At 42.7% G+C, this 23,754-nt stretch overlaps 2 protein-coding genes across 5 annotated transcripts; one reads left to right on the top strand and one right to left on the bottom strand.

Annotated features, from left to right (window-relative positions):
- Positions 1-46: 46 nt before the first annotated feature.
- Positions 47-6,237, bottom strand: UFD1 (ubiquitin recognition factor in ER associated degradation 1). 4 transcript variants are annotated; one of them, XM_032705443.1, is made up of 12 exons: positions 6,128-6,237; positions 5,890-6,022; positions 5,146-5,178; positions 4,194-4,315; positions 3,735-3,865; positions 3,262-3,334; positions 2,683-2,751; positions 2,104-2,169; positions 1,765-1,812; positions 1,307-1,395; positions 847-928; positions 47-420 (listed from the first exon to the last, which is right to left on the bottom strand). In XM_032705443.1, the coding sequence occupies exons 1-12, from the start codon at positions 6,128-6,130 to the stop codon at positions 346-348; spliced, it is 924 nt and encodes a 307-aa protein (XP_032561334.1). In that variant the 5' UTR covers positions 6,131-6,237; the 3' UTR covers positions 47-345. The 4 variants fall into 4 exon arrangements, with proteins under 4 accessions (XP_032561334.1, XP_032561335.1, XP_032561336.1 ...); XM_032705444.1 differs by having other exon boundaries at positions 5,916-6,022; positions 6,128-6,222; XM_032705445.1 differs by lacking the exons at positions 5,890-6,022; positions 6,128-6,237 and adding an exon at positions 5,668-5,862.
- A 403-nt stretch (positions 6,238-6,640) lies between these two features.
- On the top strand, positions 6,641-18,183 carry CDC45 (cell division cycle 45). Its single transcript, XM_032705674.1, has 19 exons — positions 6,641-6,813; positions 7,316-7,375; positions 7,651-7,743; positions 8,178-8,315; positions 8,883-9,026; positions 9,465-9,520; positions 9,897-9,945; positions 10,523-10,584; positions 10,984-11,034; positions 11,682-11,801; positions 12,278-12,409; positions 12,796-12,894; positions 13,144-13,305; positions 13,503-13,641; positions 13,999-14,082; positions 14,555-14,673; positions 15,099-15,175; positions 16,822-16,888; positions 17,213-18,183. The coding sequence occupies exons 1-18, from the start codon at positions 6,763-6,765 to the stop codon at positions 16,884-16,886; spliced, it is 1,701 nt and encodes a 566-aa protein (XP_032561565.1). The 5' UTR covers positions 6,641-6,762; the 3' UTR covers positions 16,887-16,888; positions 17,213-18,183.
- Positions 18,184-23,754: the final 5,571 nt, after the last annotated feature.

Raw genomic sequence — 23,754 nt, 5'->3', positions numbered from 1 at the left:
AAGAGTGACATGAGACCATCATCACTCAGGATAGGAGAGGAGGATGTAGTCTAAGAACTGGATCTTTAGTAAGGTAGAGCTTGTTAGTTTTACTTCTCAGGTTGATCAGAGATCTACGTTCACCTCTTTACAACACATACAAAAAGCTCCTTCCAAATTCCCAGGACTCAATTTTCAGCTGAAAATTAAGACAGTCTGACAGCTCCGGTTTTAAACATGAAACCAAAACCAGTAAAAGGGTTCCTATGCTGCAAAACGATCTCTCCTCTCAACTGCAATAACTAAGATCCAATATGCTGCAACTGTTACTTTATTTTCCTCCTAACTAACTGAAGGTGCCACAGCCTAGGGCTTCCTTCCCTTTTTGCGCAGGGACTGGCCTTCTCCTGAAAAGGCAATAAACCGGCTTCCAGATTCATCCTGGAGAAAGGAAAGAGGGAAAAAAGGTTGTTACCTCTCCGCTCAGTGCTTGTGTGTGATGAAAGCTGAACGATCATTAGCAAGAACATTCCATCAGAGCAGCCACTGACTGCAGACATTTCCCATCCTTAATCTAGACATTAATACCTTTTTTTCTTCCTGAAAATAACGTAGGAGTACTTCGGTGGCCTCGCAGCCACCTGAAATGAGGGTGCACTGGCTCATTACACACCAGGCCCATCTTTTTACATCAGTAGCAAGGACACCAGAGGTTGCTTTCACTTAACTCACACCAGTTAACTGCTATCACTTTTTAACAGAAGCATGCTGTGAAAATCAAGTATGGGGAGAGGAGCCACAAACTTGGGCCATAGTTCTAATGTTCTAATTCTGTGCAAGACTAGGAGCACTCAACTTTATATTTACCTCTTCGACTTTCTTAACCAGTGGACGTGAGTTTCTAATGAATGTGATTCTACCAATCTTGAAGTCATAGTTGGGAATTCCTCTGGAAAAGAAGCATAAAAATATTATGAAAGAAGTTTTATACCTACCATGGAATTGAACACAGCGAGACCTGTTCCATGTCTGTCAGTGTTGTACCAACACTCACTGCATATTTCCATTACTAAATAATTCCAGAGTTAAACCACTGAATTATTTTCTGAAGGTTCATACATTGCATGAGGTAAATAACCAAATACTGGAGTTGCTGTGGAAGCTTGGCCAGGGTCATGTTTCCTTGGGGCCTGTGGATAAGACCATTTATTTTCTAAAGGCAAGTTTATGATGAAATTAGTTTGTTTATATTGCAAGAGCAGGAAAAAACCCTAAAACTCTACTCAAACACTGATTCTTCACTTGCTGACAAGTGAATGAAACATACCTTCGGATGTCTCCTGGTTTAATTGGTGAGGGACTAGGCTCCACACCTTTCTTCTTGCCATCCAGTCTGTTCCCAGAACCGGAGAATGCCTATGGATACATAATGAGTTTTCATTTAACCTCTCGTATTTGAAAGTTCAGTGCACAGGGACATTATATTCTGTACAATCTCACAGTCATTTTTATTTAGTTATTTGATTCAGCATGTTTCTTTTTGGTGCATATAAGCTGATGGGCCCTGGGTGCAGGGGTATGTTTCAGCCTCCCACTTACAGACTGCCCTTTACAGACAGCAAGTCATCCAGTTCCTGGTTGCAATCACCATAAAACACTTGCAGGTACTCACTAGTTAAATGACAATCGCCTCCAAGGACAGATATTAGTATTCTGCAGCTGTTTGAAACAACTTTCCCTCTCCATTCTACAACATTCAGAAACCAGCAGAAATAGGGGACTTACACGAAATCCTATGTCACTCACATATCCACTATGGTCTGCTTCCACATCCTGGGAGGGAGAAAACAACGGAGTTCATTGTGCTCATGTTGTACACACACAACATGTGGAAACAGTCCCACATACTTCTGACCAAACAAAACTTCAGAACAATCCCTTTCCAAAACCAACAGTTGGTAAACAACCACCTCCTAAGTAACACATGCAAAAGCTCCTTGTAAGTCAATTTTAACCTTAAGAACTTGTTTCAGGAAAAAAAAATTATGTTGGGGCTCACTGCTTCCCCACAAGCAATGCTGACTTCTAGGGAATACATTTTGGAAGAACAGAAGCTTAACCTACTGTGCTCTCTTCGTGTTGTGCACTTCTTTCTGGTTCTTTGTACCCCAAAGGAGCATCAAAATCCACCTATTTACACAAAAAGCACGAAAATAAATGCAGTTAATATTTTTCTTTTAATCATAAGCTTTATACTACTATTCCTCCAAACTCCACAAACTATCATAACTACATTTGATCTAGAAAGAACTGAGGTTTGTTTGTTGAACATTTTAACTCAAAACTAAAAAAAGACTAAGCCTCCCAGGAATGAGCCTTAGCATGTAATTGAAACAGAGCAGTAAAGCAGCACCACAGTATCACTAGAGTTTGAGTCAAGACAAGGCTATTAAAAAAACCCCAGATAAAACACATTGAAGCTAACCATGAAATTCGAGGCACTAGTCACCTGATGGTACATGAAGTGCCACTCTAGACCACGGATGTGGTTACAAAGGCACGTGGAGTCCTCTCAAATGAGCCACCGGCCCCACCCATCTGCTTGTACCTGTTTTGCAGCACAGAGGTGCTGGATGTACAGCACTATCCCTGCCCCAGGGAGGACACAGTCAGGGCAGACCTTCCCCATCAGCTGTCACTTACATTCATGTCACACTCGATGATGGACACGGCCTTATCCGGTTTGGTCTCCATCACCCGGAGCTCGTAGATCTGAAACAGGAATGGGTATTTTAGCACTGCACATGAAAAAGCTCAACTTTATGTATAAGAAAGCACATATAAGCCCTTCCCTTCAAACAGCTTCAAGAAAACTGCAGTAAGTGCTCTAGGTTGAGGACTGGATACTGCAGGGTCTCTACAGAACTTAAGAGCAAAGGTTTTTAACTCAGAACCGAGAGAACCTACCTATTACTGTACCTTGCTGCACTCTTACTGTACTTTAATCTGCACTTTTGAAAACAAATTAGGATAAATTCTGTCCCTTGGCTTGTAAGAACTTTAACAGTGCAAAGGCTTATTTTCTTGTGAGTCAAAAGAAAGTTTAAACAGCAGTTCAGGGAAAGGCTCAAATGACCCCTTTTCCCCTCCAACAGAAAACCCGCTGCGAAATCTCCCATTTGGAACTACTTGTCAACAACACTGCACAGCTCTGGGTTGACTGTTTTAGCACCAACATCCAACAGCTGAACTTAGTCCACAACCCTCAACCCTCTACTGTACCTTTTCATTGTAGTTGATGGCAATAACATCCCCAGTCGTCAGACAGGCGAAGTTTCTCAGTGCATTTTCTAATCTTCAGAGCAGGTTAAGATGAAACACTTGTATTCAAGGCAACATCAAAGCTTTACAGTTACTGTATTATAGACCTCTGATCCTCAAACATGGTTTAAAAATCATCAGCACACCAGAGGTAGCCTTTTAGTAAACATTAGGGTGTACAAGTTCTTCAAAGGGACACTCAAAATTCATTGGACTTTTAAACCAAGATTCCTGCTGCTTCACTCCAGGCCACACTTTGTGCCAGCAGCTGGCCACATCTCTGTACAACAGCTCTCCAGCCCTTTTGTTTTCAGAAGGAGCAGCAGTAGTCACCTACTACCAGAAGAGTATGAGCCCCACCTGGAAAGTTAGCTCTGCCTGATTGTTCCAATTTGGGAGAAAAATCTTTTTCCATCATCGAATAGGAAGGATACACAGCTTTGGGATTGGTGATGTCAAGAAAATCTGGACTCTGTGGCTGAAATTTTGAGTAAGTAGCAACCTGCAGATTAACACTCTCCACTTGCACCAGGCCTCCCTCTTCCAGCAGCAAGTTCTGCATCATCTGCAAGAATGGAAACAAAGATACAAACCACCGTCAGTATGTCTGATGTTTTCAAATCTCTTTCTTTGTGCATATCTAGTTTTGCTGGGGCCACCATCTTCCTTGACATGCACCTGTTTACCCCGGTTTCGCTTCAGGAATAACAGCCAGGTGCACCTTAAACACAGACTGCTTTGCTTAGTTAACCCCTCGAGGAGGGAAACCTGAGCTGGGACTGAAAGCTGTTGGAACATGACCCATTCAGGAAACACTGCACTTCTTTCCTATTAAACTGGCAAGCTGCGAATGCTGCTGCTGAGGCTGTGCCAGTGCAGCAGGAGCAGCTCACCCAGTGTGGCAGGTAACAAATGCCCTCGTCAGCCACGAACTCGAGCACGCCGCAGTGCGTCATGCGGTCCGAGTTCTTGTTGGTCAGCTTGAACAGCATGGGGTAAGTGATGTTCAGGCGGCCTGCGAGAGAGGGGAGGAAAACTGCTGGTCAAAAGCCACCAACACATTGCTGAAGCTTTCAAACATCACCAGGAGAACGGGCCAGACTGCAGGAGAGGATTCCCCTCCCACCATTATCCCAACCTCCAAACTACAAATCCAGGAGAGAAAGCAGATACCCAAATACTGTGGTGGCATCACACCTGGAGCTTTAAATCCTCCCCCAGCCTTTCCCCAAGCTCAGACATGAGCAGGCAGCAGGAACGAGAGAGGAATCTATTACTGTTATGTCCTTGTGCTATTATTGCTCAGCAGCTACCGAATGACTTCTAACAGGTCCTGCCTATTTTAAAATTAAATTACTAAAGTAATTTCTCAAAGAAATTCTATTAAGACTAAAACTCCGAGGGGGAAAAAAAACCCCTTAGTTAAAAAGGTAAAAAAAGACCCTTTATGTTGTTGATTTGGTTATCTTTTCCCCAATTCAAAGTTAATTCTCACTTATTTTGTTTTTAAAATAAATTTTGCTGCAGACAACATTATCCAGGACAACCTGGTTGAGATTAAGAATTTACAAGATTAATTGTAACCATTATTCTGAGTGCACTATTAATAGTTAATAAATATTGCTTCACACCTCAGGTAGCCCAACGCTTTGGATGTCTGCACTTGAAGACAGACAAGCCCCATTAATTCTAACAGGAAAAACACCTTCAGAATACATTTTTTAACTAATTGGTCTATTCTCTATTTAAGTCAGGTTTCAAGAGATAGCTAAAAGACTGTGGCATTTGCCTACACCTTTGCTCATATTTCTAATGTTATTGTTCCAGAACAAAGTATTCACTTACTGAGTTGATCCAAAGCCGACGGTGGCATAATTACTGCAGGGATGAACAGAAATGGAAGATTAGGAAAAGCACATCCGTACAAGAGTACATAACATACGACTTTAGCATTCCTTTCTCTAGTCTCCTCTAAAGAGAAAGGAGATTCTAAAACCTCCTGCAAATTCATTTTCAGCCAGAGACTTCAGTAGAAATAGTCATGATAAATGTACTTGCTAATGGTAATTCAGAATTTAACCAGAAAAGAAAAGAGAGGACACAAAGTTTTACAATACCTAGTACTAAGACCAATATTTTCTACAGCTAATTTTACTTGTTTGGGCTCACAGGTGCTCTTTAATGACACCAACTCAAAACAACACAGCACTGATCTGACAGCTTGAAAATGAAGTTAGCCAATTTATTATTCTTTGTTCAAGTTAAGTGAGGTACAAAAATGGGGTGGAGGGAGAAAGCTCTTAGTCACAAACTTCCATGGCTTATACTAGATCCAAGATCGTAAAAAGAGACTTCAAAAAATAAGACTGTCCAACGTTCCTAAACCCAGACTCACTCGGTAAGTTTTTTAATTACAGAGTAAGGCAATGGAAGATGACGCCTCCTCCTTCCTCAGGGCCCCACCCAGGGTGCTCAGCTGTCTCCTGCCGTTCAACGTCTCTGCAGTCTCGGCCAAAAGCTGCGTTACTCGACAACATTCACAAACACCCTTCCAACAGGTTTATTAGTCAAAATAAAACATGCACATACTCTTCCCGCCTTTCTCCACATCTGACCTGTCATTAGGCCCGGCCAGCATGGACACCGAGAAGCAGCGGTACTGGGTGGAGAAGCGATTCTGGAACACGCGGGGGATGGGATGGTCGAACATGTTAAACGAGAACTAGAGCGGAGAAAACAACACAAAGAGAAGGACGCGTTAATCGGCGCCACAGCCCCCCCGAGCGCTGCCGCAGCGCGGCGGTCGTGCCCCGCGCCCCGGGCTCACCATGGCGGCGGTGCCGGCGCCGGGGCTCCCTCGGGCCGCCGGGTCGGGCCGGGCCGGGCCGGGGCCGCTGCTCCACCTCACGGGCTGTGCGGGACCGCCCCGCCCCTCCCGGCGTGCCCCGCGCCGCCCGCGCCGCCATGGCCTGTGAGGGCGGAAGGCGGGATCCCGCATCTCGGAGACGGCATCGCACGGGGCTCTCATGGCCGCCAGACCCTCTCTGGGTCACCGGACGTTGTTGCGGCCCCGTCTCCCCTTCGTCGGGCTCGCTTTAGTGGGAGAACAAACACCTCGCCCGCGGCAAAGATGGCGGACGCGGCTACAAAAACTGGGAACGGTACTTCCGGCTGAGGCCCTCTCGGGATTGGCTGGCCGCACGCATCGCCACCAATCCCTCCAATCCCATTGGTGGACACCCGGAATGGGTTGGGCAGTCGGCGCCGCGGCAGAGAGGCTGTCGCGTTCCCATTGGCCAGCGTGCCGTGAGGCGCGGACCAATGGGACGCGGAGCTGGTTTGGCGCCCAGTTTGAGCGGGGACGGCCCAGGAGCGGGGGCTGCTGCTCATTCCCGCCGCTCCTTCCCGCCCGTCCCGCCCGCTCCTCATTCCCGCCGCTCCTTCCCGCTCCTCCTTCCCGCCATGTTCGTCTCCGACTGCCGCCGGGAGTTCTACGATGTGATTGTCACCCAGGTGCGGTGATGGGCCGCGACTGGGGCTGGGGGGGTTCCCCTCAGGGCTCTCCTCCCTCTCAGGGCTCCCTCTCCCCCCCTCCCTCAGGGCTCACTCTCTCAGGGGTCCCGCGGTTCTCGCCGCTCACGGAGCGGGGCCGGCGCGGGCCGTCCCGGCGCTCCGGGGGTCGGGGGCGGCGGGGGCCGCTCTCCCGGGGCAGCACCGCTCACCCGGGTCGTTCCCTTTCCCTGCCCTTGGAAACCCGACACAGAGGAGTCTGAGTAGTTACATTTCCCCAAAGTAGCTGACATATTTCGGGTATCCTTTGGAGTTGCTTTTTGTTCATATTACAGGGATCCAAACTGGTTAATTTTGGTTGCAGTGTCCATTCAGAAGCAATCCCATTTTATGCTTATGATGATCTCTACCTAAATTTCTGGCCTTGCAGTTGTCTATGCATTTCGTGTTCCAGCACATCAGATCTGGCACCTGTATTAATATATTTATTTTGTTATTTTTGCAGCGTGTTCTTCTTCTTGTTGCTTCAGATGTTGATGCATTATGTGCCTGTAAAATACTCCAAGTAAGTCTTGGTTCATTATCACTGCAGTAAAAGAAAATATACCCTGGGGTCCTTTTAATGGGTTTGAACCAGGGAAAGGGTAAAGGTTTAATCTGCTTTTGTAACTTACTTTTTCCATGAGTTATCATGTGGGAAACTGGTGAGTCATGCTCTGGGTTCGTGTAGGTTTGTCATTTGGGATGTCTTGACTAGAAAGGTTTGTAGGGAATAGAGTTTGGCACTGTAGGAGAAGCTGCTTCCCTCCCGTGCACTGACAGCTGTTTGCTTCCCTGCAGGCCCTGTTCCAGTGTGACCATGTGCAATACACCCTCGTCCCAGTCTCTGGATGGCAGGAGCTTGAAACTGCCTTTCTGGAGCACAAAGATCAGGTGAGAAAGCACGGGAAACTTTTTAAGCTGCAGCTCAGCTTTCAAAGAGAGGCACTTCTTCCATTTAAAATGTCAGCTTTTGAACTACTTGTTACTAATGGTTACCTCAACACTGTGGTTACATTTTATCATGCCAGTAACAACCTTGTGAAGTTCTTCATATCAGGTCAAACTAAAGTGCTATAATTTTGATAGAGTCAAATTAGGTTTGCATACCTTTGGAGATATAAAGAGTGGTGGTATTGGATGTCCCCAGATTTGGTGTTTTGTCTTAAAAAAAAATTTCTGCTACAAAAACATCAAATATCAGAAAGCAAATACAAGTTTTGGTGATGATGAGTGTTTTGAAGGTTTTGTAAAGGTATTTTCAGTCTTCTATGTCCCCTGTTAATTTAAGTAACAAGCTTTTTTTTTTTTCCTCCTTTTTTTTGCAGTTCAAATACTTTGTTCTTATTAATTGTGGTGCCAATGTTGACCTCCTGGAAATCCTGCAGCCTGAAGAAGACACCTTTTTTTTTGTGTGTGACAGCCACAGACCTATCAATGTAGTGAATGTTTACAATGACACACAGGTAAAGGCTTTTCTTTCATGATAAAAACCCCCCACAGTGTGGTGGTGAGTGATGTAGAGGTTCTCTGTGTTTTGCAAAACTGCTTCTAGCATTAAGTAGTAGGTCAGGAAGCAGCATTAATGAATATTTGCAGTAGTAATGTACATGATCAGAAAGAGAAATCTATTTTCAGTAGTAAAATCTATACTGTCAGCAGTGTGAGATTTGTCAGTAGTAAACACATTTTAATCTTGCTTCTATAAATCAAGCTGCCATAAATCAGGGCAGCTCAGCATCTCTCAGCATCTCAGCATCTAGCAACACCTAGACTTCCAAGTATTAAACACAAATTATTTGATTTTAACAATCAAAAAAAAGTAAAAATAATTAATCCAGTAATGCTGTAAAAAAGGAATATGAGGTTTTTTACCCTTATTTTGTATAAATCAGTATGGTCTTTGTATTAAAAACCAATGTTTTTTATACGCCTGGAATTGAATTTTTGGTTTCTCTTACTAAGAATACTGAAGTATTCTCATTTGTCCTTTAAGATGTTTTACTCCCTAAATACATTTTTTTCCTTGCTAGATTAAGCTGTTAGTGAAGCAAGATGATGACCTCGATGTTCCTGCTTATGATGATATCTTCAGAGATGAAGAGGAGGAAGACGAGGATTCAGAGAACGAAAGTGAGGGGTCAGAACCTTCAGACAAACGCAGACGTTTTGAAGAGGTGTGTTTCTGCTACTTTGTTGTCAAAATAAGGAAAATAAAACTGTTAAAACCTATATTTTGCATCATAATAATTGTATTTGAGTTTAAATATTGTGTTCCACTAGATCACAAATTCAAGTGCATCACCTAAAAATAATCAGGTAGAGTTTCATTATAAGGAATGTTTATTTATCTGAACTGCACAGAAATATTTTCTCCTAATAAAAAAAGATGTTTTGAACTTACGTTTAATGACTTCTTAAAACTGTGTTCCTTGGAAAAATATTTGATGCTAATACTTTTCTCATGAGATGTTGTTCATAGCGATATTCTTTTTCTACTGATTCTTAAAAAAAGTTCTTTATAATGATTACCTTAATTACATTTTTAAATTAAGATTTAATCATTAAAGTGTCTAGATGCTAATCTAGTTTTTAACATCCAAATTAATTCACAGGATGTAATAGAGAGGACGATGAAAAGGCGACAGAGGCGAGAGTGGGAAGCACGCAGGTGTGTTGGCTGGGTTTGTGTTGCTTGTATCTCTTTTTCTGCTCTTAATCTTTGACTAGAATCTTGTTAAGAATGCTTCTGTCTTCTTTCACAATCTCATTAATAGGAATGGGCAGGAACAAATCAAATAAAATGGGCTTTGAGGAATAATGACTTAATAAATTTTTCCTTTTTGCTTTATGAGTACATTTCAGAGTGGTTTCCACATTATTACTCAAGTCTGTTTGCCTTCCACAATTTCTAGCCCAAATTTAATTTTTTTCATTACTAAAATGAAACTGAGATATTGTTCACAATTCTAGACTTATATTTTCAGTTGGATCCAGTGACCAGTTCATCCTTTAGTCAAATGTATTGGGTTTTTTCTCCTTTTCAGACGAGAAATTCTTTTTGATTATGAGCAGTATGAGTACCATGGGACCTCAGTAAGTATAAACTCTTTGTTTACCTTAAAAACCCAAGGTGACAATGTAAAGGTAATTGGACAATATCCGAGGTTATAATTACCTATTACAATTATATAATTATCTAATAATAATATGCATTATAATATTGTTACATTTTATTTTTACATATATACAAGTAGTTTAACTTAGTTTAATGTTTTCTAGTTGATTTTTAGGTCTTGACAAAAGTATCTATCTATGCACAAGATACTTTCACAAAAAGACCTGAGCATGTAAGGGACTTGTTTGTCTTTCAAAGTTCAGGATATCACAAACATGGCACTTAGGACATCAAACTGTTCCTTATGTCCTTTGGCCTTTGATGATATTTATATTTTTTTAAGTGTTTGCTTTATATATAATGCAGGTTTACAGAGCAATCTGAAACATTTTGCTTTCTACTTAGTGAGACTCTGGCAGACTGTCAGACTCCAGCATGATTTCCAGAGCTTTAGTAACATGCTAACACTTGGCAAATTCACCTGTGTTCTGTCTGTGTGCTGAGGTGAGAATCCTGTGACTGTTTGTGCTGCCTTTTTGCTTCTCCCCCTTGCAGTCTGCGATGGTGATGTTTGATCTGGCCTGGATGATGTCTAAGGACTTGAACGACATGCTGTGGTATGTTCCCATCCTCATTTTCCAGAGAGGCTGGAAGCTTAAACCTGCAGCAAAGACAGGCAGGATTGCCCAGAATTACTCAGCTTGAGTGTGAGGGTCCAGTGAAGCCCATACCTGTGTGAGTGAATGCACATCTTCAGCCAGAGGTCACTGCTGTGTGAATCAGTCACGAGCAGCAAGGTGCTGTGGGTAGCACAGGGTGCTGTGGGTACCACGTGTGTACCACTGCTAGAGGGGAATAACAGCACAGCTTTGCTATGAACCTCTGGGAGCTGAGGGGAACAGTGCTGCTGACATTTTCTGTTACACACTTAGAGGGTTAAATATAACATACTATATTGGAATATTTGTTGCTTTAACCTTTTTTTTTTCTGTTCCTTTTTTCCAAAAAAATTTTAGGTGGGCGATTGTTGGCCTTACAGATCAATGGGTCCAAGATAAAATCACACAGTAAGGAAGAGTTTTTAATTTATGTTTATTATTATTTCTTATCTATTTGTCTGTCTTCTAAAATTTTGGGTTTGGGAGTAACTAATAGCAATTAATAGAGATCAGGAAACCTAAGGGAATAAGTGCTTTCTACTATTTAGAATTTTTAAGCCAACTTTATTTTTCACAAAATTATAAAACAATCATTTCTGATCTGGGAAGAAATGGTGTTTAATAGTAGTTTACCTAAGTATGAACTTGATACAGTCTTATTAAAGGAAAAACCTTTTGTGTGTTCTGGATCTTCCAGCTTCCTTTACAGTTTTAGTTTAGATTTTTTCAGATTTTTTTCTCCTTTTTTCTTATTTCCTGCCAGATACATCAGAATTCTAGTATTACAAGTGTAGGCTTTAATTCTGCTGTTCTATTGTTACTTTTAAGGAGACAAATGTGATAAATAACTGATTTGGTTGGTCAGTCTGTCTCTCACTATTGGGGTTTTTTTTTTTAGTTTCCCTTGCCCGGGTCTATGGCTGAATACTGAAAGATCATCCTTTAGCAAGCTGGGGGGGTTCAGGTGTTTCACACTGCTGACTTTGTGAAACATTGTCTCGTAACCAAGAACAAAACTCCCGGGGAGCGGGCGAAGTGACGGTTGTTGTTCCCAGGATGAAGTACGTGACGGACGTGGGGGCCCTGCAGCGCCACGTGTCGCGCCACAACCACCGCAACGAGGACGAGGAGCACGCCCTGTCCATCGACTGCACCAGGATTGCCTTCCAGTACGAGTATCCTTGCCAGGGCTGGGCAGTGCCCTCTGCCCGCTGGGTGAGCCCCTTGCCAGGGCTGGGCAGTGCCCTCTGCCTGCTGGGTGAGCCCCTTACCAGATGTGGGCAGTGCCCTCTGCCCACTGGGTGAGCCCCTTACCAGATGTGGGCAGTGCCCTCTGCCTGCTGGGTGAGCCCCTTGCCAGATGTGGGCAGTGCCCTCTGCCCACTGGGTGAGCCCCTCCTGAGCCTTGATGGAGGGAAAGGATCCCTGCACGTCTCTGCTGCTGAGAGGGAATGGCAATAAATGGAGGTTTGGGTGTTTTGTTGGACAGGACTCCTGTTACATCACCTGCAGCTTCTGCCTGCATTTCTTGTAGTACAGAGATGTGACATGTGAGGGCAACTGAGCCCTTAACTGCTGCTTGTGGAGTTTTGTTGGGGTTTGGAGCTTCAAACGACTGTGTTTGCAGTTATTTGCCCTAACTCCTGTCCAGTCTGCGCCTGGCCCTGTATCAGCACTGGTCTCTCTATGAAAGTCTCTGTAATACCTCATACACCTCTGCTAGACTTAAGCTTTGGTCTGTACAAGGGCAGAAGAGGCTCCAGGAGTTTTTGGCTGACATGGGGTGAGTTATAAAAATCTGTGTCTTGATTAAAGGATCGTTTTTTCAATGAATTATGGGGAAATATTCAGAATATAGCTCGTAAATACTCAACTCGTTAGTTTTTAAATGATTATGGGGCTCTGAGTGGGTGGCAGTGATGCAGCTTGTGTGTTGGTGGTTTACAAGGAATACTTCAGCTCTATGCCTCTATGGAATGGCAGGTTAGTAAGTAACCTCTGCTTTCTCACATCTGCTTTTTAAGGACTAAAGAAAAATTAATGTAAACAAGTTTAGTCAGACTTAAACTTGCTAAATTACCTAATAATTAAGAAAATATTATTAAAAAACAAGGCAAAATTTTTTTTTTCTGCCATACAAATTTATGGTTTTTTTCCTTCTGTTTTTAGTTTGCCTTTGAAGCAAGTGAAACAGAAATTTAATTCTATGGACATATCTTTGAAAGAAAATCTTCGGGAAATGATTGAAGAATCCGCAAACAAATTTGGGTAAATTGTTTTAAATACAGAGACTTTATCTGAAAATACTTTTCAATTAAGTTCATATATTTTTGTATGAAGAAGTTCTAATATCTTGTTTTAAAAAATACAGTCCTTTGATTGACAAAGTTACACTGGGCTCATTGCGAATGTTAGGGTAAATTTTGTCTTCATGCTCTTAACGTTGGCCAGTTGTCTCCTCAGTATGTTAATGCTGACAATGTTAATTAACTTTCCTGGGTTTATTTCATTTTGCAGAATGAAAGATTTAAGAGTTCAGACCTTCAGCATTCACTTTGGCTTTAAGAACAAGTTCTCAGCAAGTGATATAGTTTATGCAACAACTTCTCTTATGGAGAATATAGAGAAAGAGGGGCCTGAAACAACTAATTTTATTAAAGCTTTGGACAGTCTCTCCAGGTACCAAAAATATGTCTCTTCATTCTTTTGCAATTTTATTTAGGGAACATGGATTATGTATCTAGAATATGCATTGTTGCTTCACAAGCTGTTGAAGAAAAATCCAAATATCTTTGTGAATAGTGTTTAGATTTCATTTTTGTGTGACAAGCTTTGTTTTTGTGAGGACATGCTTATTTTTATCCTTTCTGTTGCAGGGGTAACCTGGACAAGCTGCACCAAGGACTGGACCTGGCCAAGAAGCAGCTCCGTGCCATTCAGCAGACAGTGGCCAGCTGTATTTGCACCAACCTGGTCATTTCTCAGGGGCCATTTCTCTATTGTTCCCTCATGGAGGTCAGCATTCTATATTCAGCTGCTCATTTGACTCTCCTTTCTGTCTGCATCATCCTTGAATAACACTTTTCCTAACTGCTAATTCCATAAGAACTACTGTGAGAAAGAACCTGTTTCATGTCCTGTGCTCTGTGGGTCAATACTGACATGTGCCCTGAACTTCCCAAAGGAAGAACCAGCCCTCACAGAGGGGAGAGGGATCACTGCAAAGCTGGGGGAGCCCAAACTCCTCGTCCTGATGGTTCTTGTAATATTCCTTGAGCCACACAAAGCTTCTAGACTTGGCAGTAGATAGTAAAACTAAATAAGTGTAAGAATCATCTTGGATTGCAACTGAAATAATTCCTCTTTTCCCAGGGCACACCAGATGTGAAACTGTTTTCCAAACCTGTGTCTCTGTGCCTGCTTAGTAAAAACTTACTCAAATCATTTGTTTGCTCTGTAAGTAAATTAAAATCTTTTGACTCACAAACTTCTGACCAGTGTAGTAGTTACTGTTGTGTTGGATACTTGCAGTTGATTACTAGAAACATAATATGAAAATATTAATAATGCTTTTCTGCTAATTGATTGGATAATTTTGGCATATCTGTCAATGCTGCTCTAGGAAAGATACCTGTCTGAGAGACTTCACAGCATTAGGGAGAGTTTTCATTGCTGAGATAGTTACAATCTAAATCTTTGTGTAATTTTCTAAGTTTTGAGGGAGCAGATCACTGAAATTTCTGTTGGTCCTTAAACTGACTTTTGATGGAAGGAAGAAGGGGATTAAGAGATCTTGTAAAGAAACCACCTTCTGTTGAAGTCATCAGAGCTGTACCCTTAGATAAATGCCTGTAGTACCATCTCATGTGGAGAGCTGATACTAAATTAGTTCCTGAGCTTTGTCTAACAAAGGCTTTCTGACTTCCAGACAAAAAACAAGCGCTGCAAACTGCTGCCCCTGGTCATGGCTGCACCCATGGATGTGGAACAGGGAACTGTGATCATGGTGGGCATCCCTCCAGAGACAGAGAGCTCGGACAAAAAGAAGTAAGCCCAGTGTTTAGAAGGTCTTAGTAAAGGTTATCCACAAATGTATCTTTCCTGTATCTACTTAACACTGATTTTGTTGACTTGAATTGTCAAGAACACATCTTTTGCATACAGTGTGGATGAGATACTTTGACAGAGGATACAGATCTTTAGGACCTTCCTTGCAAGGTGTTTTTTTCTCTCCCTCTTAAAAGAGGGAAATAATTCACTAAAAGAGGGAAATAGTTCACTGTGTGGCCCACGACTTCATTTCTAAAAGCCTCTGATGTGAGGATTTTTGCATGTGCATGAGTGAGGTGTGTGTTGAACACACGGCACCTGAAGCATATCTAGGAGCCATTTCCAGCTCTCATCAAGGAAAAGGTTCCATGAACCTACCTCAGAAAATATATCCTTTTCTGTAACGCTCACCTGTGTTCCAGCTTTTTCGGGAGAGCCTTTGAGAAAGCGGCGGACAGCACTGGCTCCAGGACACTGCACAACCATTTCGACATGTCCAGTGAGTATCAGAGCACTGCTGGGGGGCACTGCTGGGGGGGCACTGCTGGGGGGCACTGCTGGGGGGCACTGCTGGGGGGACACTGCCGGCATGGCCCCACAAGGGACACTGCTGGAAGGGCACTGCTGGGGGGACACGGTGGGCATGGCCCTGCTGGGGAGACACTGCTGGGGGGACACCGCAGGCACAGCCCTGCAGGTGACACTGCTGGAAGGGCACTGCTGGAGAGGGGCACTGCCGGGGGGGCACTGCTGGCATGGCCCCGCAGGGGACACTGCTGGAAGGGCACTGCTGGAAGGGCACTGCTGGAAGGGCACTGCTGGGGGGACACGGTGGGCATGGCCCTGCTGGGGAGACACTGCTTGGGGGACACCGCAGGCACAGCCCTGCAGGTGACACTGCTGGAAGGGCACTGCTGGAGAGGGGCACTGCCGGGGGGGCACTGCTGGCATGGCCCCGCAGGGGACACTGCTGGGGGACACTGCTGGGGGACACTGCTGGGGGGCACTGCTGGAAGGGCACTGCTGGAAGGGCACTGCTGGGGGACACGGTGGGCACAGCCCCGCAGGGGGCACTGCGGGCACGGCCACGGGACCCGCGGGTCCTTGGTGTGGCTCTCGTGGGACACCGCGGGGGCTGCGACCCTGCCCCATCTGGTACAAACAGTGGGATGAACACCACCGACATATTCCCTTAAACGGGACAATCCTGGGAACACAAAGCCCTTAATTCCAGCTGCATCCCAGGGAATTCTCACATAAGCTGCTCTTTAAACTCAAAGCAGCATTTCTGTGGCAGAGAATTGTGAGTTTACACGTTATCACTGAAGTTAATGCCCGAGTGGACCTTGGGAGAACCATGGGAAAAAAAAAAGTAAAAAGAGCCAAAAATCCAGCTGGCAGGTGAAACAGGATTGTATAAAACTGGATTGAGTGTTGGCAATATTTCCAAAAAATTAAGATAACTTACAAGTTACTCGAAACCCTGGACATGCTGCTTCAGAGCCAACCAAAATAAACCAGGAGATTCCTTCACCCTCTCACACATGGAGATTCCGGGAAAATTCTGGGAAATCCTCTGTGCTGAGGGGCAGGAGCAGCTGAAAGCATGGGCCAGCATGGAGGGACAAATTTGTCAGGCTTTCTTCCAAGTGCTGTCTTCTTGTGCAGAAACAATGAACTCCAAAGCACATCTTTGTGAGAACATCTCCCTCTTGCAGGCAGTGATGGTTTTCACACGTGCCCTTGGCAATCTGCAAGCTTATCTCTCAGGGGGTTTATGTTTAGCAGCCAAACCAACCGTGGTATTGATGAGACACTTATTTGCCCATCTTTGTACATGCCTACAAAAGAGGCAGTTTTTAACCATACATGTTTATGTATGTGTGTTGAACACGAAAAGAAACATGCTTAGATTTAAACAGTGCCTGCTATATTGTGTAATGAGCACCCAGCAATCAGAGTTTGCTGAAGTCTAAACACAAAATCATGTGCTTTAATTTTGTCCAAGTAAATAGGTGGGTTTTTTCCTTCTTAAAGTCAAGTAAGAATATAAATTAGTATACTCAGGATTATTGTTCTTCAAATGTGACATCTGACATATCATTCAATTGCTTGCATCTTGTAATAAAATATTTCATATTTTAGTAATTGAATTGAAAACAGAAGATCGGAGCAAATTTCTGGATGCCCTCATTTCCCTCTTGTCCTAATGGTAAGACACTATAAGGAGGATTAATTAAAAAATGAGTTACAGTTCAAGCTAGTAACCTGTAGAATATTATTCTTCTTTCACAGTGTTAAGGTTGTAGCCTATGCCAGTGTGTAATTTTTATCTGGAATAGAGAGGGAGATACGAGGCTCTCTGCAGTTGTGACTGTTAGCCCAGTTCACTAGGCTGGTACACTGTGAACACTAGTTCCAGGCTGTTTGTTAGACAGAGTCATGCATGGCTTCCAAGATTTCTACATCTATTTGTTTCTCTCTTTGCACTTTGACTACTGATGGTTTCCTTTTGTCTTCTGCCCTTGTTACACAGTGGTGCTTTTTGGCTCCCAGTGCTGGAAGCTGAGGATCAGACCCTCTGCAGTTATTTGGGATGTTCCAAAGTTCATGGTGCTGCAGTTGTGATGTATCTTGCTTTATCTTAGGAACTGGTACAGGCCCGGACTGTTGTTTTTATGCCTCTTGGGAGGTCAAAAGGATTTTGACCTCAGCACACAGATATTGAACACTTGTTTTTGTGAACATCCCACGCCCGTAAGGGGGATTCCTAAATAGGACTTCTCTTTGTCAAACTTGCTTTTATTGTAGGCATGCTCCTGTGATGTTTAGTTGGTGACTAACGATAAAAAATAGGTTTTGAAGTTCCATATTTATATTACCATTCAAATGTGCTTTTAAAATTGGCTTAAATGCTTTTTATTTTTTAAATGAACTATTCGAGACTCTACTTGAAATTACAGAATGTTGAAACTGTTTTTGGTACTATGGGGTTGAAGTCTTGTAGTTTAGTTAAAAGAATTGTCCTGTGAGACAAGTTCTAAGATTTTAGGGCTTTTAAAATCCAAATACTGAGTAACTGCCAAATACCAAATGAAAAATTCGAGGAATTCCAGTGTTAATAAAGCCTTTCTAGTCGTGCATTGTGATAGTGTATTGTAACTTGACTTTGGGAATAATTTTCCTGGAAAGAGTCTAGAGTGCTATGATGATTCTGTTCCATAACAGATTTCATTTTACTTTGGTCATATGAAATGAAATGGCTTGTTGGCCTTAACCTGCTGTGCATTGGTGGGTCTGTAAATGTGTACATTTGCAATGCTTTTCTTCTTGCAATGTTTACTTGAATTCTCTGTGACTTCAATGTTCTCATGTATTATAAGGAGTATCTAAAGGTTATGCATCATTACATCAATTTTGTACATATTTTAATACAGATTAATTTAATATTACACGTGATTTAAATGTAGCCAACAGATACCTAATTAAACTATATATTTTTATTCGAAAAAAAGTGATTTTTAAATTTTTTATATGTTGTCATCTTATCTGAGTAAAATCCTTGTACCAAGCTGGGATGGCCAAAAAATTGTGCTTCCTGAGATGAAACCCTTTGGTTTTGTATATTTACTAGATAACATTGGCAATAAATGATATTCCTCCTTACCAGCACAGTTTGGGGTTTGCCTGTACACAGCATACAGTAATTCTGCCACATTTCTGAAGCACTTACTGTGCTTTGAGTCTCTGGAAATGGAAACAGATGTTTCTGTTGTTTTTTGAACACTGACAGCAGTGTAAAAGGTAGGAGTCTGTGTGACACTGAAGTGCACTTTGAAATATATTCACTTTATCTTTCAGTTGCAAACTGCTGAGGGGGTAAAGTTCAAGAGAAACGGAGGAAAATCATTTATTTGTCACAGCAGAATCGTGGCCATTTCCACAGCACTGAATGACTGTAACCAGTCCAGCCCCATCAGATATGTAGGACTTTCATGCCTCTAGAAGGACATATCAGACAAAAATATAAATACAATGTGGCTTCCAGGCAAACACAATGTGTTCAGTGTCTGAGACCTCTCAGTGTACTCAGTTCTCACTTGCACAGTCTGTGTGCTCAGTAAGGGCATGAAAGCTCTCACACATCCTGGAACTCTCATGGTTCAGTGGCCATCTATCAGGAAATCCTAAACAAACACCTAAATTGCCAATTTTCTCCCTGAACAAGACTTTTAGGCAGAAAATAACTGTCGTGAGGAAGGCATCAAAAAGCATGGGCACATAACATCTCAGTTTAGTTACTGCAAGTCTTTGTGTTTTCAGTACATGGAGTAGTTTTGATAGGTACCTGAGCAAGCTATTACCTTTATCTTCTTATTTTTTTTCCTCTACCTTCTGCATAGAATCTGTGTGAACCCCTTCATCTCACCTCAGCAAATGACTCATTGCTGTTGTTTGCCCTGTCCCTGTCCTGGCACTTTATGCATTTACTCCATTCCCCTTTCAGGGCATGTCTGGGTTCTCCTGCTGCTGTTGTGATAAATCCAGATATTTCCTGTGTTTGAGAAATGGACAGTTTTCATGGACATGCACCTTTTCTCTTCAGCATACTGCATCGTGCTGGGAGGATGAGAAGTGGGAGCTGGTTTTTATGCTGGGATGTGTTGGCAATTGCTATCCTGGCAGGTTCTCTGACCAAACAGATGTGTAACGTGCAATATAAGCTTTCCTTGTCCCTTCTTTATTGTTTTTTCAGGGGTTTGCTGGTTTTTAAGGTTCTATTTTCCCCAAGAGAACTGGAAGTGCCGAGAATGCTTTTGCAAATTTTAGAATTGATCAGCTGTTGAATTGATCCCAAGACCACCCAAATGTGGCCATAAATCAGTCAGGAATGTAGAATGCTGTGTGAAAAGAAAGTTAGTAAATCTACATAGACACCTGATAAAACTTTTGCATGCCAGCACTTTACAATATGTGCAATGGAACCAGATGCCCCTTATGTAATTTGTTCTGTGCTATAGAATTTGTAGATTAAAATGTTACTGTTACCTGGAGAATCATTGTATGAGGAAATTGTGGAGCAGTTCTGCTCAGCAGCAGTGACTCAGTGCTTTGAGTGACCCGTTGAAACTGTTGTGTAGGTTGGGTAAAGTGGGCATTTCTTACAGTTCAGTGCTGGACAGAGACTGTGCCAAGAACTCTTGACATCTGTTCATGAAGAGATAATTATGGGTTTGATTGATTTTTCCCAAACAGAAAATGTGGCTCTAACAAGTCATTTTAAAAGAAATAGAGCACTAAGAAATCAACTTAGCCTCTAAATGTACAGTGATATTCCACCTGTAGCTGTGTCTGAATGCAGATAGAAACATTCCCTGAGGATTGTATTGAAGCTGCAGAAACTCCTTCTTTCACTGTATTTGCTTGCTGTAATTGTAGCCTCCTAATCAGCTCTTCAAATTATTTCTGCACTGCTAATCTGCTTTAGAGACCAATAAAAGTATGAAACAAATCCTTTGAAAGGTTTTAGGTTTTTTTAGCAAAATAAAATAATGAAAATCTTTAAATACCAAAGTACTGAAGTAGCTGAATAAGCTGATTTATACCATTCCTGCTCAGTGATTCATGGCAGTTTTCTTTATGGGGTGATAAATTTAAACATAATTGAAATTGCACAGTAAGGACCTCATTTGATTGGAATTAAAGTGAATCACTCCACAAAAGAATTGTAGTGACTTACCTTGTCATGGTTGCATAGTGGGTAAGAATTAATTCTTACCTCCTTTGCTATTTCTCTTTAGGAAAAAACCAGAAAAATTAAAGGATATTAGAAGTTTCTTGTCTGAAAGAGTCCCTGGGTCTGTGCCACTTGAACCATGGCAATAACAGCCATGGGGGGAGGCCAGTGGGCCACTCAGTCCTGCCTCTGTAATGTCAAAAGCAGGTGCTGGGGAAGTGTGTGGAAACAAAGCAGCTGCATGTGCTGCTTCCTTCCAGAGACAAACAAGAGCTCTCCCAGTCCTTGTGCTCAAGGACATCCTGGGCCAGGTGTGCTTTCTGTGGCTTTGGGAGCTGTCAGTGGTTATCTGGGAATCTGAATGACTTCCTCCCAGATCCTTGCACAACTCTGGCCTGTGCAATATCTTCAGTGAGTACATCTGCAGCCTGGCCAGAAACTGGGGGAAAAACTACAACTTTTTAGTGCTTTTTCCAGCCTGCCAATTGCTAATTTATTTGTTGCTCTGTAGTTTCTACTCTTCTGTGTACTCATCACTCTGTAACACCACTGTGTATTCCCCAGTCTTCTCTTGCCAGTCTGAAGAATCACATCCTCACTTTTCCTTTTACAGGAGCTGTTCTGTGTCTTGATTACTGTTGTTGCTCTTCTCAATCATTTTCAGACAAGGGAGAACAAAACCTGCAGACAGTATTCAAGGTGTGAGTGTTCAAGTCTATGAACAGCAAACAGTGTTGGCTGTTCTCTGTCCGTGTTCAACAATTCCCAACACTCACCTTGCCCCTTTGGCAGCTCCTGTCCCCGATGTGGCAGTGCCACTGCCCTGGCTGGAGTGACACCAGTACCTCGCTCGGGGCTGTCAACACTCCAAAGAGCTGTTGGTTTGGGGTTGTTTTTGCCATATGCATCACTTTACACTCAGCAATGCAGGAAGTAATCTGTTCCCTGGTGGTTGTTTTTCCAAGTCAAAGCAAGAGCACAATTAGTCTGCTGCACAGAAAGACTGGTGGTAAAAGAAACATGTAAGACAAGGAAATCTGCATCACTGAATGATACAGAAGTGTATGGAAAGAGTAAATTCTGATCATTTGGTGACATAAGATGGCAAAAACATTGAAAGAACTTCATGGTAATATAAGAATTAATAAATTTTGTTTACAATTTTAGAACTGATATTTTTCTCGGAAAATTATTTTTTATATTTTCTGTGTTCTTGTTAATGGAAGTTAAAATCTCTACAACGATTTTTAAGCAAATTAATTTACAAATGTTCACTATTTTTACTTGCTACTGTAAAACTTGTTATAAAGGAGAGAAAATACTCCTGTGTTGAATATTTGGAGATATTAGGGAGTTTTCCCTTGATCTAGAGGAGTATGTATGTCTGTCCTCAGACTGTCTTCTATGTGAAAACTTGATTTATACAACAACATGGGCTCTAGTTCATGAACCAGATAAAATTTAGCTACAGCTATTCTTTCTCACTATTCACTCTGACTACTCCCTCAGAGCCTCCTGCTCTTCTTTTCTGGCAGAAGCAGTAAATCAGAGATGTTTCAGTCTGATGTTTTATCAGGTCTGTCACCAGTTTGAGTTGATGTTAGTAGACAGCAATCACCCCTTACAAACCCGACAGGATCCCAGAGAGCTGCTGCAGCCTTGAAATGCTGACTGGCCTTGGGGAGAGCTCCTTGGTTGGGTAAAATCCAACATCCCCAAGGGACTGCCGCCAGGAAAAGGGCCTTAGGAGTGCCATGGTTGGATCTGTGATCCCAAGGTCTTAAATATAAAGGGAAAACTAACTCTGAGATGTTCCAAGACATCTTTCATTCTTCAGTTTCACTTTTCTCACTCTCGTTTTTAGGACAGCATTTCCAGCCCTCGCTTGTCCCTAAATACATAAGAAATAAAACATCACATCTCTCTAGGAGAGATCACTAATCACTAGTCTGGAGTACCTCAGTTGTAAGGTCTGAAAGAGGAAGTTTTAAAATCAAGTCTCTTTTGTAGGGCAGTTCTTTGAAGATGACTTTGAGTTGAATTGGCCACTCAGGATGTGCTAACTTGTGAAGATGGGAGTAGTACAGAGCAGAATTTACTAAAAGGAAGCGGAGTAATCACAGCTGAGGAGGAATCAGAACACAAAACCCCAGGACTGTTCTCAGAGCAGTAAACAACCTCATTTGATTGTTGATTTTAAGTGTAACCTGTCAATCACCATGGTTTTGATTCCCTCATAGAAGGAATATTCTTGAAAACATTCCTTTCAAAGTTCCTTTGTGAGTAAGTCTGGCTCATCAGAGGGAAAGAAAGCAGTGAAATGTTTGTTTCTTTAAATGGAAAAAATGAAGTCCCTCTTGGCTCTTGTGTACCATTGTTGGCTTCAAGGTGGTACTGAAAGTTCCCTTTGGATCAGATTCAAGGACTAAAAAAATGCTGCCCAGGGTGGAGCTCGAAAGTGCCACCTTTATGCTCAAGCATTTGGGTTATAAACACTTTCTCAGCAGGAAATACTGCAGAACATTCACTAGGGAAAGCAAATTATGTGAACTTTTATTTCAGACTAGACTCTCCTTCTCTTCCAGCAATTGCATTTTGATTTTTGTCACTCAGAAGGTGGCAGAATTAGAGAAGCAACATCAAGGTCAAACACATGCAAAGCAGGCAAGGGATCCTTTACTCAACTGTCTGCAAAGTGCTGCCCCCCCCGAGTCTGACAGAGTGTGGGGTTCCCAGTCACTGCTGCTGGGTGACAACAATTCTGACTCCCTCTGCCCCCCCGAGGCAGCTGTGGCTGCTGGGGAGCTCTCCTGGCACATGTTCCCTTGACATGCTGCTTGTTCCTGCCCTGTGTGTCTGGGCAATCCACTGAGATCTCAATAATGAGAGACAGAGTGCTCTGGTAACCTGAGATCACAGCAGGCATTTAGCACTCACTGCTCTGGGCTGTTCACAGGGGCCTGAAGGCTCAGGAGGCTTCCTCAGACCAGAGACAGCTTCCCAGAGGAGTCTGTGGGCAAGCCTAATCATACCTCCTGAACCCCAGTAAAATGTATGCACCAGCTCTATCAAAACATGGTTCCTCCCAGTGCTGGATCTGGGTTTATTATATTAAGAGATCTGGGGATTCTTTTATTCCCCAGTTCAACAACACTCTTCTCTGAAGTCTTTGTCACTCCTTTGACAACTGTAGATAACTTCTTAGGATATTTCTTCATGTTAATAACTAGATTGGCCTGTGTTAGACAAGCACTGTGATATTCTCAGTCCTTTGTGGTTTTTTTCCAGACCAGTTTTAATTGAGATTATACCTTCCTGGCCTGGCTCCCTTATGACAAGGG

The sequence above is a fragment of the Chiroxiphia lanceolata genome, chromosome 18, assembly GCF_009829145.1.
Source record: "Chiroxiphia lanceolata isolate bChiLan1 chromosome 18, bChiLan1.pri, whole genome shotgun sequence".
NCBI classification, from domain to species: Eukaryota; Metazoa; Chordata; class Aves; order Passeriformes; family Pipridae; genus Chiroxiphia; species Chiroxiphia lanceolata.
Note: the sequence above shows the minus strand (reverse complement) of the source record. Positions and strands in the feature narration are given on the sequence as shown.

What these genes read in the sequence shown, in the direction of transcription:
- UFD1 (XM_032705443.1), bottom strand. An exon ending in TGTGGAGAAAGGCGGGAAGA is followed by an intron (nt 5,179 to 5,889) that starts GTATGTGCATGT and finishes TCATCCCTGCAG; the next exon opens with TAATTATGCCACCGTCGGCT. An exon ending in TTTGTTACCTGCCACACTGG is followed by an intron (nt 3,866 to 4,193) that starts GTGAGCTGCTCC and finishes CCATTCTTGCAG; the next exon opens with ATGATGCAGAACTTGCTGCT.
- CDC45 (XM_032705674.1), top strand. Translation starts at nt 6,763, where the DNA reads ATGTTCGTCTCCGACTGCCGCCGGGAGTTCTACGATGTGATTGTCACC. An exon ending in ATGAGTACCATGGGACCTCA is followed by an intron (nt 9,946 to 10,522) that starts GTAAGTATAAAC and finishes TCCCCCTTGCAG; the next exon opens with TCTGCGATGGTGATGTTTGA. An exon ending in GACTTGAACGACATGCTGTG is followed by an intron (nt 10,585 to 10,983) that starts GTATGTTCCCAT and finishes AAAAAATTTTAG; the next exon opens with GTGGGCGATTGTTGGCCTTA.